General features: G+C 40.5%; 1 protein-coding gene across 8 annotated transcripts; it reads right to left on the reverse strand.

Annotated features, from left to right (window-relative positions):
• Positions 1-389: 389 nt before the first annotated feature.
• Positions 390-15,044, reverse strand: U2AF1 (U2 small nuclear RNA auxiliary factor 1). 8 transcript variants are annotated; one of them, XM_054812676.1, is made up of 11 exons: positions 14,784-14,921; positions 13,395-13,935; positions 12,215-12,302; positions 11,933-11,989; positions 9,996-10,026; positions 9,334-9,400; positions 5,154-5,203; positions 4,467-4,565; positions 3,128-3,261; positions 2,703-2,795; positions 390-646 (listed from the first exon to the last, which is right to left on the reverse strand). In XM_054812676.1, the coding sequence occupies exons 3-11, from the start codon at positions 12,259-12,261 to the stop codon at positions 508-510; spliced, it is 717 nt and encodes a 238-aa protein (XP_054668651.1). In that variant the 5' UTR covers positions 12,262-12,302; positions 13,395-13,935; positions 14,784-14,921; the 3' UTR covers positions 390-507. The 8 variants fall into 8 exon arrangements, with proteins under 8 accessions (XP_054668651.1, XP_054668652.1, XP_054668656.1 ...); XM_054812677.1 differs by lacking the exon at positions 14,784-14,921 and having other exon boundaries at positions 13,628-13,738; XM_054812681.1 differs by lacking the exons at positions 9,334-9,400; positions 9,996-10,026; positions 11,933-11,989 and adding an exon at positions 8,454-8,520 and having other exon boundaries at positions 14,784-14,920.
• Positions 15,045-15,332: the final 288 nt, after the last annotated feature.

Consider the following 15,332-nt stretch of genomic DNA (forward strand, 5'->3'; position numbering starts at 1 on the left):
GACTTCTGGTAACAAACAAACATACATTTTTGTAACTAAGCGTTTCTACTTGGTAAATAAATGCATTTTGCACAGCCTTCCTTTTAAATGTGCCTAAACTAACCTAAATAAGCAGACAGCATAGCAGAAAAGGGAAACTTATGTGAGTAACTGTTTCTTAAGCAGTATATTATTTTTACTATGTATATAATATTTTATATTATATACACACACATTTTCATCAACAGTTCAAATTATACCCGAATAAAAAAAACAAACAAAAACAAAACTGGCGCTCCTCCAATACATTTACCACCTTTCCCTCAGGCATAGTTAATTCAGGTATTTGTCAAGATAGAGGAATGACAGTTAAAAAGACTCCCCCCACAAGAAACAAGTTACACAAAGAATACTGTATCACTACAAATTTTTTTATTCAGAAGCCCATCTTTAAAAAAAATCTCATTATGAACTTGTTTGGTCAAACTACAACACTTTCTAGCAGACATACAGTAAAAATGGCATGGCTCAGAATCGACCGGATCTTTCACGATCTCTTGACCGCCTCCTATCACGTTCACGTCCTCCTCCTCCTCCACCACCACCTCCACGACCACGATCTCTGGATCTAGACCGACGTTCACGGGACCTCGACCTGGATCTATGCCTTCAAAGAAAGTTTGAACATTTTATTGTTTCATCACATTCAGCAATTTACTTGCAGTACCAGACAGTAGAACACTTAAGGACGTGAGTAATGAGGGAGAAGAAAGACAATGTGGCATTAGAAGGATTGGTAAATTGGCGCTCAGGTTGCGAAACCCTGTATTTACAGACTGAACAAACTTAATACCGAGGAGCCAACACACACTGTAAAAAGATTCAACTGTTCACTGCCAGTCAGCCATTGTAACGGGTGTGCAAAATCTAAGGAAAGGCACATAGAGAAACCAAACACAGTGTTACACAGCTGTTAATTGAAGAAGGAAGAGAAGGGGACACCTGCTTTTGCAGTTATGAATAGCTCCTAACACACAGCAAAAGCCTACAGCTGTTTGTAAGTCCACTCCTGTTAGATCAACTGCATTAATTAGCAATTACAGCTCAAAGAAAAAAAGAGATAACTTTTTTCCTGCCCCTCTCCCCCTGCTTCTAGAAGCTATCAGCATTTGCAAATAATCTTCTCTGCCTCAGAGGTCAATGACTTAAATTCAGGAAGAAAGCTGAAACCACCCAGAATGTACTGCTAACACAGCTACTATGGATTTACATGGCACTTGTCAAGGAAAAGAGTGGTTTAATGTTTTTTAGCATTTTAGAAAACTCAATTTTATAAAATAGGTAAACAGTAGAGTTTAAATAGATCTAGAAATTACATCAGAACTAAAAAAGCTCAAGGAAATGAATGCTATAAGTCTTAAGTTTGAAGAATATTCTTCCATGGTGAGATGTTTTGGGGTGGGAGTGTCTGATCCTTCTTGCAACAGAAGGTGCTACCTTTTAGTTAGCCTTACTAAGTCCAACAGATTCAGATTTGTAGAAGTGACCAGAAGGCTGATACAAGAGCATACTTCGTCTTTTTCATAAATCACTCAAACATCTTAAAAGCTTACATTTGTTGAAATTAGTATCAATTGGGATATTTTAGGAAAGCATTTAGGCACAAATACATGTGCCTAAGCAACGCAATCTACATTTTCCAAAGTTAAATTCATCCTCACAAATTCCAAGACACTGCCAATTAGAGACATTTATAGGAGAAACATGTTCGTAATCCTAGGCTCCTGCTGTGATTTAAAGAAACCTACAAAATTGTGCTCTACATAAAAAGAAGCTCAACAATTTTATATGCCTATCCTAAATCACAAGGTCCTAAAAGCAAGCAGATTGAATTCAGGTCCAAGTGAACCATTCACAAGACAGGTATCGCAGTAACAGCAGTGGTATAAGCCTTTCTACAAGGTACCTTAATAAATAATTCAAGATAAATATATAAAACATTTATCACAATCTTTTTTTGCCATTAAGCAAAATTACTATTCCTTTGCCCTACTGAGAATTCTTATCAAGAAAGGTCACATTGTGAGGCTAGCATTAATAAAAAGTGAGCACAATACAGTGATTGCCTGTTACTAACACTAAGGAATGAATACAGGCTAGGAAAGTTAGCCATTAACCACTGAAAACAAGTAAGGCTGGGTAATGAATATAATCTATAGATATGCTCATGCATAATGCTGGAAGTGGCCGATCTGATTCTGCCAAAATGCCCGTTAGCCAAGCAGCCTGCTTCTAACAGAGGCCACGAGCAAATACATTTAGGAGACAATAAAATAGAGAAGAGGCATAAAGCAATACTTCTCCCAGATAATGTCCACCTGTAACAATTTGTAGTTTGGAGATCTGAACCACAGGTAGGCCTTATATACTTAGTGAATATTCCTCTCCTTGAGCCCTGCCTTCTCTTAAAGCCACATCAAACTTCAGCATCCACAGCACTGCAGAGCAAGAAGCACCGTAACTTTTTTTTTTAAACAAAGATCTATTCCTTTGTTCTAAACTGGCCACTTGCCAGCTTTACTTGATGCCCTTTCATTGGCATGTGTCAGAACTGCATTAGAAAAAAAAACAAGAGAGGACTTAAGTTTAAAGGTTTGCATTCAGAATTTTCAGCACCTGATCCTCAGTTTACCTGTTTCAATCATGTTTAAAAGCAAACTTACTTTTTACGACGACGCCCATACAACTCACGTCTTAACTCTCGAGAAATGGGTTTCAAATGCATAAAGTTGCAGAAACCTCCTCGTGTACACTCTCTGAAACAGAATTAAAGAGACACCTTTGAAACTCCCAGCTCTACACTGTAACCATTTGCCCTAAGCCCTAGCAGACCTCCAGCCACCTAAAAGTTAATCACCTCTAACATTAAAACCAGTAATTTGCAAGCATCATTTACTGACATCAACTCACTCCTAGATCAAAATCCTAAAAAGACGGCACAAGTCAAGAAGTTGACTGCAGTTCCTCCCTACTGACATTACCTGAAGTGGTTTTCTTCCTACACATAGGAGCCACACCCAAGCACCCACTCTGCCTGTGCAAGCATTTCAAGGATATGGCCACAGGCAAACAGGAAGTCACTTTTTACCCCATTTCATATTGACGGCAACAGGCCTCTCTGAAGTCAGTCACAGGTGAAAGCTCAGCATGAATGGGCTGTCCATTAAACCAGCGATTGTTCAGGTCAATCACAGCCTTTTCTGCATCTTCTTCACGGCGAAACTAAAGGTAAAATTAACATTCTCACATTATAAAGAAGCAGAAGTAGATCAAAGATTCTTAGCAAATCAGTTGTGCAATACCTGAGGCTTAGGACTAGTAATCAAACTAGAAGCTACTTCAGAGTTCCTGGGACAATCCATCAAATCAAAGGTAAAGATGCTAGCTGTTCATTAATCAGGACTTGGAGCTAATCAAAACATTGATATTTTCTCTTAGTTGTGTTCTACTTGGTCTTTCAAGTTTTGTGGCTTGTATTAAAAGATGTGACAAGATACTGTCTTTTCTTAGGACAACTTTAAACAAAGAGAATACTTAAGAGTACTTTCTAGAATACTAATGCTCCAAATGCAATGGATTTTTTTCAAACATTTTAAAAGAAATCTCCATGAGAACTGAAGCTCTCATTCATTTAAATTAGAATTTACGAAAATCTGATCCTGTTTTATGATAAAGGTAAAACTTAAATTTGAAATTCCTTTTCACAGCTAACCACTTGCAAATTTTTAAAAACAAGGTTTTTTTTCCTGGTTATGACCTACACAGCTGAGAATATTAGGCATGAAAATACTTTCCAGTTAAGGGAATGTACAGTAAAAATATTCAAACTCTATCACATCTTCCCAACACTGTGTACACACAATAACACTGCTGCAGGTGACAACTTTGTACTCATTATTCAAGAGACACCAATGACTTCTAAGAGCTAAACTCAAGTGCTCCAGTTTGCACCTTAAGCCACCCAGCTACTGCCAAATGTAACTTGGTTACAAAATGTTTTGTTTAACTGGGAAGTTAGAAAATAAATGCAGCTGTTGAAAATAAACACACCTGTTGCGAATAAACCTCTGCTCATAATGAAGTGCTTAAAAGCCAGTGTGATGGGAAGACAGACCCCAAATTAATCCTGGCAAGCTAAACAGTCCAGCAGTGGTGACTGTGTTTATAACAATGTAAAAAAAAAAAAAGAAGTGTTAATCTTTATGAAAATGACAGATTTTGATTATCAAGAAAGCTTCTCATCATCTCTTAAAATTTCTTTCAGATTCTATTCACATTTTCACTCTACTTTAGATTGTGAAGTTGGAGAGGAGCTTACATCCTGAAGAGCTACTCTCACAAAATCTACAAGCATATAGTAGCTTTTAAAATTATATATCACTAAGTACCACCCCTATTGACTAGATAAACACATCTCTTTATCCTACCTTTACGTATACATTTCCAACTAGATGATCTCCAAGGTTATCACAAACGTTCATCTCCTCAACTTCACCATATTTTTCTTCCATTTCTGTGAAGACCTCCTAAGCAAAAAAGCGACCAATTAAAAATTTGCAGCACATTAAAGTACTGAAGTATTCCATTTCACTGTTAGTAAGTACAAAAGGCAGCCTTCTTTAAAAAAAAAGGCAAAACAAGAAAACATTTTTTTACATTTCTGATTTTAAAGTTCGCACTTGCTTCGCCTGGACTGTGTCCATCCAAGTACAGCACTAACAGGATACAACAAAAAGCTACGGAAAAGATTATGTATTCTGTATTTACAGAATGCATAAGATGCACTAAAAACACTACACATAAGCCTTGATGCTAGTTTTAATTATTTGTATAGAAGCAAATTAACTAAGTATATTTTATATTTACAGGAAAGGAGGGGATCATGAAATCAAAATGCTACATCACTTAAGTTGCTGATTTTTAAACAAAGTCTATTACAAACCGTAAAGTTAAAACCAAACTGACCAAAGGTTATACCAGGAAATATTAGCACTGAAAGTTCTAAGTTTTATATGAACACCTGAAGGAACAAGCGCTTTTCTCTGAATCCATCTAACTCATTTGCATCAACAAATCCACAAACACTTTAATGCATTTTTACATCTTTTACATACCTCAAAGAATTCATCATAATGTTCCTGCATCTCAACATCACTCACAGCACCTGTAAAAATCAAGAGTCACAGCAATTAGAGCCTATATATAAAGAAGAAGAGATTTTGATCATACTACAAAACAATCTAGAGAGGCCATCTGGAGCATAAAAGACACCATATAGCATGAAGCTATAGTATGTATGAAGAGCTTTGAGTCCCCAAAGCATATGTCAAAACATTACATTGACATGATCAAATCAAAACCAGTTTTAATCAGAGCCAAACTTGTATGCCACAAATTTAAAGAAAGGGGAAATGAATTACTTTGAAATATCACTTAAATTTAATGTACAGTCCCACTCTCTATCTACCAACACTTTTACCTAAACAGAAGGCAAGTGCTTTGTTACATTTGCATATTTTAAAGCATGATTACAATTTAGTGTTCCTCTTCCTAAAGGCAGAATTTCATTTTAACATGTCCACCTCTCCAGTATATACACTAGAATTTGAGAGTTCACAATGTAACATAGCCCAGATTTTTTTTTTAAATTTGCTCAAAATAGTTATTGAAATGACACACTTTTCTCAGTGCCCTCGAAGAAAGGAGAGCAATTTTTAGTTTAATTTTGAACATCACTTATTTTTTCTGTAGTCCTGCAGACGACTTTTTAGTGCAAGACAAGCCAGCCATATATTCAGGTTAGATAATTTTCATGCTCCAAGCTGGACTTTACAAATGAGCGCTGCTTGCCTGCTGCTATAAAAAACAACGTAAGTTTGGCTAATTTTTCAAAGCATTAAGAATATAAAAATGAATTTCATTTATTTTTTCCACTCTACAGCATTTTAAACTACATTAAGCCATATACATTAAAGCCTAACGTATTAGCTCTTCAGCAGTTAAGTGGTTTATTAAGATCAAGCGGAGCAGTTTTAAAACGAACCCTACATTTTATGCTAGAAAAATAGTTTAGCCTTTAAGTTACAAACACTACTGTTTTAATTCACAGAACGTGAAAGACAAGAAACTGAGCCAACTGAGTTTATTCACTTCAGGCTGCTATGAAAAAAAAGAGATGCTTTGGGCTCAGTCATTTTTGCCTAGTATTTGGACAAACATTTTTCTTCAAAGGCTCTAATATTGTCCGGCCACACTTTATGGAACCGTAATTACTTTTCTTCTACCCAGCTCACCTCCTGAAGAAGGCTAAGGGGCATTTGTTATATAGTTTAGGCTAACAGTGTTTCTGCATTTGAAACATGTTTGCTTTTAAGAATTTTCTTCTTTCCCACTGCTTTCCCACTGTTATATAGCAAATTAAGGAATATCAAACATTAAACCAGTATTTCTAGACAGTTTAATACTTAACTATATTCCCAAGGTTCTGCCAACACCACTGATAACAGCTTACTAATACCTAAGGATTTTTTTTTTTTTAAAGATATCAGAGGGTCTGTGAGCCACACTGGGAATAACTATGTTTTACCAGATGGACAAGTGCTAAAAACTTATAAAATTTCATTGTCAAATTAGATCATAAGCAACAGTTAGTTAATGACTACTTGAATGTCCTTCTGAAGTGGGAAGCATACATATGCACAGGCTTTACAAACATTCATATTCCAGGGCTACTGGTATCTGAACCTTGAGAAGCCCAATCACTAATTAAAATACCCAGGAAAACTATTGCTGTTCAAAACTAAGGTTAATCCTCTACGACGGCAATAGAAAGGAAGACAGTTAAGCAACAACAACAAAAGCATTAAATAGCTACCCAAGTTATCCATTTCAAATACATGCAGTACTTAAGTAGGGACAAATATCAAAAAAACAGGGAGCCAGGAGTTTCAGCAAACCTACTGATAACAGAGCTCCAGCTCTACCACAGAAGGTACAGTTAGGCTCTGTTAAATAGCTACCCGCTTGTCAAGACAAACTAGAGTTGGATACCAGAGCATTGAGAATGCTAAAGAATCTGTTCAAGACTCTTGCAGCTGTACAATCTAAACAGCTCCACAGACCAAACTGCTGTAACTCTGTGCAAATTAGTTACCAGCGTATTGAGAATTTAGGGACAGAGTGGAAATACCCAACTGTACGTCGTTTGTTTTACTGAAACAGCATTAACTACTAAGCATCTGCAACAAGAAAGCCTACAAACCAATAGAACTGTTTAAGCATCTAGACAAACTTACATAGCTCGTTACGTATCTAGCTTACTTAATTGGGCTATTATTACTTTTAGAAGCAGAAGAGACAGTGTTGACTTTTAAGTTAGTGGCTGATTTCACAAAGCACATCTAATCAAATGCTGGTAACTAATCTGAACTAGTCTATAATCCAACAGTCAAAAAAAGGAACAGCCAAACAAAGCTTTATTACCACACAGTCAATATTCACTTCAACAAGAAATATTAGTTAGAAAATAACATTGATCCTTTTTGGTCCTAAAACTTTTTCTTTTCCTGTTTTTAAATCTAATATTGATGATTCAATCACAATGATATATCAGTAATCGCCGATCAACAATCCTGGTCATTTAACTTCTGCCAGTCTCATAGTAGGTGTGTTTTCTTATGCCCATTCCTACCTCATGAGGAGTCATTAAATTAGTTTGTGACCATACCCAAATGCCTTCCCCTCCTCAAAAGTACATTTAAAGATATATTTTCCTAGATAAATGTGCAACTTGGTTTTGGAATTTGAATTTTCAAAGCATGGAAGGCATTTTAAGAATGCACCTATCCAAAAAGGACAGCTGCCCGAAGGGAAGCGTTTGTCAGTCAAAGTGTATTCTTCCAAAGCAGACTCTAAATGGAAGCTGCGTTAACCTAGGACAAATTTCTGCATGCAGTCTGAAAAGTTTCAAATTCAAGTTCTCTTAACGTTTACAGAGCAGGAAATTTGTTCTGGATGAAGTCAAGGTGTCATTGTCCTGCTCTTTTAGACAGTGGAACCTAACGGATAGCACAAAACATACAGAAAAACATTCCTAGGATGCAGGCAACTGGCAGGGAGAAAGGCGGAGGGAAGAAAGCAGTGCAACCAAGACTGCTTTACAGGGGAAGTAAAATTTCAACCCTTTTTGATTTAATAGATGGTATTCAGATTCCCCTCACAGTTTTGGGAGTAGGGAGGAAGGTGAGTGGGACAAAAAAGTTTTTGGGTGGGTTTTTTGTGTGTTTGTTTTGGACACATTTAATGAAATGTGGTCAGTTTGATCTGTTAAACTAAAATGGTAGACCAGCTTAAGTCGACACTGAGCTCTGACAATCAAGCCCAGGGAACCAGTGAAGGAACTTGTATGAACTTACAGCGCAAACCGTCAGCAGACTGGGAAGAGTTTTGAGGGTTACGGTAAATGTTCAAGAGGGCAATGGTCTGAAATACAAAACGCAACAACTTTATATTATGGAAAATAATTTTAACAAGAAACCGGTTTCCTTTAGGGTCGCTTTAGCCGAGTCTGTGCTGAAAGAGAGGTGGTTATTTTCTCCCAAGAAGGAGAACTTTCACTTAGCTGGTGACCTTTCTGAATCAACCTAACACTGTAAAGTAATAGAGATCTCATGATACTCCATTATTGTATTTTTTTTTTATTTTATTCACCAATGTTACAACAGAGGGTTAGTGCATGATTTCAGGCAGATATGCAATAGATGGCATCCAAACACAGTATTCAAATTACAAGCATAATAATTTGTTTGAATTTGGTTTTACTGCATAGTTTCTGAGTAGCAAAACCCCAGGAAAGGAAGTAATACAATAATTACAGCATAACATGAAATCTCCATTTTCCTAAAAAAGTTAATATGAAAGAAAACTCACAGTTTTGGGAAACTTACCGTACATCATATATATACCTATTTTTTTTTTTTTTTTTGTTAAATCAAGAATTTGAGAAATGCCTGCAGTTTAACCCTCTAAAAAGAATGCAGTGTTACTAAGCAATCAAGTTTTGCTTTGCAGTGCAAAGGAGAACCTGCATCAAGGCCAATTTATGCAGTCAACTCTGCATTCTGAATTGCACACATTTGACAAGTTCTTGATCTATGCGCAAGAAGAGTTCCGTCACTTGTCCTGTTTGCAACAGCTTTATGTCAGCAGCTCAGAAGCCAACATTATTTTCTCATAATTAGGAGTGGGCTCTTTAACACCATTCTTTAAAAAAATTTCTCCAACTGTGGGACTTACAGTGTGAGCCGTCAGCCGTCTGTGCACTGTTTTGGGGGTTACGATAGATGTTTTGAATCAAGATGGTCTGCGGGGAAAAAAAATAAAAAGGGGAATTCTACTGGCTGCTGTGCATATAATAGACAATTGCAAAGAGACAACTTGTTTGCAAACAGCTAAAAGTAATATTTTATTCTTAAGACTTCCTTTTGTATTTGCAGAATATCTTCCAAAATTGCATCCAGACCATCATATTATGAAAACAGTTTTAATTAACCACCAAGAAAGAGCTGCATTTGTCTCAACAGCTATCCTCAATATGGGAGTTGTGAGGCACAGTAACCTAAGACGTCAAACTACAAGGTATTAAGGAGATGCCTAGCTTTCAAGACCAGATTCATTATTGTAAGTCGGGGGGGGGAGGGGGGGCGGAAATAGTGTTACGTGCACAGCATATAATACATGATGCCACAGAGTCTAAAACATTACACCAGACAGTAAGGATTTTAGGCAAGAGCTATGTCTCATTTTGTGCGTCAGGAATTTCTTGGTGGAATTTCTGTTTAAATAATATAATAGCATCATAGGTTCACATGTATCCGATCCTTCAAATAAGGACAATTTCCTTTTAGCCCTTCTGCTTTTTACTTGAAGAATTAGCCCAGGCAGACTTGAAACCTTACATTTGTACCGTTCTTCTTAAAATCAAGTTGTCTGAAAAAACAAACCATGTTTAAGTTAGTAAACTAATATTACAAAAAAATTCCAAACGTCCATATCACTGTAAGCAGCTCAAAAATTGAAATTTGATTACTTAAAATACCAGCTCAGTGTTAGTTAGTATGAATTGCAATCCCCAAATAATTCTAGCTTACACATTATTATTAGTCACAGTAAGAATTCAGAGCTTAAAAAAGTCACAGGACCAGCAATGTCATACCTACATATGCTGCCCACTTAACATGTAAAAAAGATAACCTGTAACATCACATTTAAAAATCACGCACTTGTTTTATAATGGGTATGGTCATACCAACCAAAGCTCTGTGCTTCCATGGCCAAGGTTTAAAATAACTATGTTTTAGCCTACAATTGGAGAGAGCCAGAAACATGCAGATAGTTACAGTGTTTCTGCTGATTGGTGGTAATTTGATCACACTGGATCGCGCGACCTTTCGTAACACAGCTCTTCTACAGAGTAGCTGCACTAGCAATAGCAACACAAGATAAAAATATTGTGCCAGTAACTTCCCATTAGCAAGATATCTGTTCTATTTTCTATCACAGCTGATTATCAACCTGCATACAAATAAAGATTTCTGTAGTGAACCCTACACATCTGCCATGTACCTCTGAGATGTTACAATGCAGCATGCCTGCCAGGTGGGATGCCATAGCTGTCCCAGACATCGCTGGGTGAATCTGACATGCCCTGCTGACCCACTTCAGCTGGCATTGCCATCCACAGTTTCTAACGTGAAGCTAAAGACCGCGCTGACAGAGGAAACCATTGATGTGCATGAAGTTGGGGTTTTTTTGTAAAAAAAGATGTAGTTTGGTTTTTGGGGTTTTTTGGTTTGTTTTTTTAAGTTAGAGACAACTACTGTGGAAGTTGTCTAATTTATAAATATTTTCTAGTAGCCAATAACCTAAATTCAGGTCTCTAAATGACCAATCACATTTCAGCACAGTCTCCATGTAGGTCAGCAACACGGAGTAGCTTTGAAAATGGACAATATTCTTTTTGAGATACAAGATTTACATTAAAAATTATTAAATCCCCAGAAGTGGAAAACTGTTATCATAGATGAAGTACCAGCAGTGGTCCCTATTGATTAATAACCTAGACAGTCCCCCCTAGAACTCCCCCTGCCCACTCAAGCACTCACAAAGTTTAACTTCATGAGCACCATTGCTCTGGTGGTCATGTGAATAGTACCTGCCTCCCTAGTTCTACCCAAATTCTAACCAAACCAACACCAGTCCACCATTCTCATCAATCCTGCTCCAAGTCAGCTAAGATGAACTTGCAGAGGACTCCACGGCTAAGTAAACTTTAACTTTGTAGGTTAAACTGCTGACAATGCAACAACTTCCACAGGCACTTCTTATCATATAAAATACTCCCAAAGAAATCTATTTACCTGTATACTTTGACAATCAGCAGTGATAGAAAAAGGCAAAGCACACAGTTCTCCAGGAATGTAATTTCTGAAAACTAGAGAGCTCGTAACAATAAAACCCCTATCACTCACTGTACCTTTTTTTTTGTGGTGCAGTCACACATCATGTCTCTAAAAACATTCATACAGCCAAAGATTAAATAATATGTCAAGTGACATATACACCCTCAGCAACCAGGCAAGTTGTTTTCAAGAAACAATTATTTCACATTCAAAGCAAGTATGTAAGTTACTCTCAAGACTTAAGAGCCTGGGTCAGAGAGCAAATATAACAACAGAAGAGTCGCTTTTATTTATTGATTTGTTTTCTTTTATTATACGCATAAAGGACTTAAGTTCTCACCTTTGAGATAGGTGGAACATGCTGCCACTCTTTGTGATTAAAAAAAATCTGGGATGGTTTAAGTGCCTAAACACCACTGAGAAGGCACACTCACCTGAAAGTTAGCACTGGTTGGTCTCTACTACAGGCAAGCTTACAACAGCATCGCTTCCTGCAGCCATTAAGGGTGACAGGAGATAATTAGAAATGCTGGGAGAAGTAAATGGAATACCCCAAAAAAAGCAAAACCCCACATAAACTGGGGCCAAAAGTGAACTAGTTAATCTGGAGCTCTGTAATTACTCACTTATCTGCTATCTCATGTTATCTGAGAATCTATATTTTAAGAAGCAAGAATATACTTCCACAAGAAAAAGAAAACAAAAGGAAAACAAACCTGGCTAAATGTTGGTTTGTTGTGCAACCGAGAACATCTGTCTCCATGACGACAAGCTCCAATTTTGAAATAAAATGAACAGTTGACTCTGCAAGTAAAAAAAACCACCACGGTAGTTACATATTGGAATAGAAAGACATTAATATGCAATTCCTATAAAACATATGCCCTAAATGCCCTTATCTTGATGTGGAGAAGTAACATAGAAAAAAAATAATCAAAACAGTATAGGAAAGCTTTACAGCAAACCTGTTTATATCCATTCCTCTTTATCCCTAATTTACAGCAAGTCATCTTATCAATTTCACCCGCTACTCAAATCCAAAGTGCATTCATGACACCACCACAGACAGAAGCGATCACTACTGTTTTACCCTTCCGGTTCTCCATTCTTGTCTTTAGATCGGTTTCACTGGGTGACAGGATGGGAAAAAATGTGAAAAACAGTCTGAAAAGTTAAGCTATGAGGTATATGGTTGTATCTTAGTTCATGCAACACCCTAATCTAGGCAATATAACCTGCTTTAAAGCTGATACAGTTGCACCTACCTAATGTTTTATAAACCACCTGTTTAAAGTTAGACTCTAAGGGTAACGCAGACTGCTGCCAACATGGTATTTGAAATAATTCAGAGAAAAGAAAGATCATGTTACAGAGAGAACACACATAAGCAAAATAAATTCATTTAAGTCATTTCCATGAATGTAGTTAATAATTTTAAACGGAAGCATTTAATATTTTTTTAAACCACAAGCTTTTCTTGAATTAACTATCATCTAATGACACCTTCAAAACTATGCTCGTTGAGGAATGCCAGTACAACTCTCACATATAAGCGTGATTCACATGGAATGATGAAAGAAAACCATACGGAGTTTAGTTACCTTGACTGGGAAAACTGAATGCAAAATTCTGAAGGGCAAGAAAACTATCATGGGCTATATATATGTAAGTGAAATATAAGAATTGTCCTGGAAGAAAGATTATTATTCCCATGCTCATAGTTAACACAAATTCTTTCCAGAATCCTGTGTAACCAACATCAACTCACGGAAGGGAGAAATATTTAAGTACTAAAGCATATCTGACCGGTAGCAAAACATTCCACTGTAAAATTGTAACACGCTTACTCTTCATTACATTTTTGAAAATATATACTTAGCATTACAATATACTTACTGTCTTTTCTGAACTCTATCCTGAAACAAAAAAGATATCTAACTACAAAATTTCCAATAGTGCCTCCAACTTCAATGGTTTCTGTACAGTTCTGCTTGCTTTTTGAATAGAAAATAAGAGCAGTACAGGAATTTCATGCCTGCTGTATTGGCATATACTAATAGCGTTAAACTGTAATGCATTATATCAGAAAGGACGCTACAGTAACAGAGCTCAAGAGAGGCTGCCGATACCGCTTTTCTGACAGATGAGGGAATTGGAACTGGCATGCAGCACTACAAAGTAGAAGGAAAACAGAAGCCTCACGGCCAGAGGCTGACAAGAGTAATTTAGTCCAGTAGCACATCGATGCCCCCTTTCATTTTTACGAGTGGAAAAACACGTTGGTTTGGTCAGGCCGACGGTGACCAAATTTTCGTTAGGAGGGTTTTGTAAGTATGCTTCCAACAACCAGAGAAACTAGAGACGTTCCCGACGCGTGGAAGGCTGCAGGCAGAAGCCTGAGGATCAGGATGCAGCAGTCGGGGAAATCCTCCGCACCCTGGGGAGGGGGGAGAAATAACCAGTCGCTGTCCTTGCAGCAGAGCGGAAGCTCTCGGGCTGCTGCGAGGCGCAGAGACACGAACAAAAGGGGTCGAAAAGGCCCTTTCTGGCAGGAGGCGGTGGCGGCGGGAAGCTCGGCACCCAGCGGCCCCGACCGCTCCCGCCCGCCGCCAGAAAAGCGCAGCCGCCGGGGGGAGGGCAGGGAGGAGGGCGGACGGGGGCGGGGGGACGACGGGGACGACGGCAACGCGCCACGAGGCGCGGGCACACCCGCATGGCGGCGGGGGGGGGGGGGGGGGGGGGGGAGGAGGAAGTCCCCGAGGAGAACAGACCCAGCCCGGCCCGGGAAGGGAGAGGGAAGCGCATGGGCGGGGCCGGCGGCGCGGGTACGCGCAGGCCCCACGCGGCGGGAGGCGCGCGCGCGCGCCCCCTCCCTCCCTGTCCCTGGCGGCGCGCGCACGCGCGCTCCAGCGAGGGGGGAGGGGATGAGGGCCGCCGCCGCGCAGCGGGCCTTGGGGGGGGAGGGGAAGGGAAAGGAGCGCGCCCGCCTCGCTTCCTCTTCCCTCCGCGGCCACGCGCAGCCACGTCCACGGGGGAACTCCCGGGCGCGCGCCACGGTCCGGGGGGTGCCGCAGGGCCCCTGAGGCGGGAGTGGAAGAAACGGGCCGTGTCCCCCCGGGGGGAGAGGGGAGGGAAGGGCTGACCGCCACGATGGGTACAGGCCGCCCAGACGGGCGCTGCGCGTCCCCGCGGAACCCGCCACCAGCCTCCGGCCTCCCTCGAGCTCCCTCCCCGGGGTGCCGAAGCCGCGGGAGCGGCACGGGAAAGGGGGGATGGGCCACTCACTTGTCCTTCTCTGTTCCGAAGATGGAGGCCAGATACTCCGCCATCTCCCACCGCCCGCCCGCCGGACAGCCCGGCGCCGACCGCGTACGTCACAGCCGCCGCGCCGGAAACACTTCTGCCGAGCCCTGCGGGCGGGGGAATGGGAGGGGGCCAGGGCTCTTTGCGCATGCGCTTGGCACCGCCGGCCCCTCATTGGGGGAGCGGCGTGGGCTACTTCTCCCCTCCCCCTTCGGCGGCACGGGCAGGGCGCGCGGTTGCCGCTCGCGCCATGCGGTGCCGTTGCCGCGCATGCGCAGAGGGTGCGGTGGGGCCGGCGCGCTGTAGCGGAGTGGACCCGGCCGCGGCGGGGAGACCCCCACGCCCGCCCCACCCTCACCCCCGGGCCTGTGTCTGGCGGCTGCCGCCAGAGCAGAGGGAACGGCGGTGCTCTTCACCGCAGGAATCCGGGAGGTGGTGTTTTGGGGACGGACGCTGAGGCCCCCCCCCCAGGGACTGAGCGGCCTGTGGCGGAATGGAGACCGCCCTGTGGGGAAAAAGGTGGCGCGTATG

Source organism: Grus americana, chromosome 1, assembly GCF_028858705.1.
Source record: "Grus americana isolate bGruAme1 chromosome 1, bGruAme1.mat, whole genome shotgun sequence".
NCBI classification, from domain to species: Eukaryota; Metazoa; Chordata; class Aves; order Gruiformes; family Gruidae; genus Grus; species Grus americana.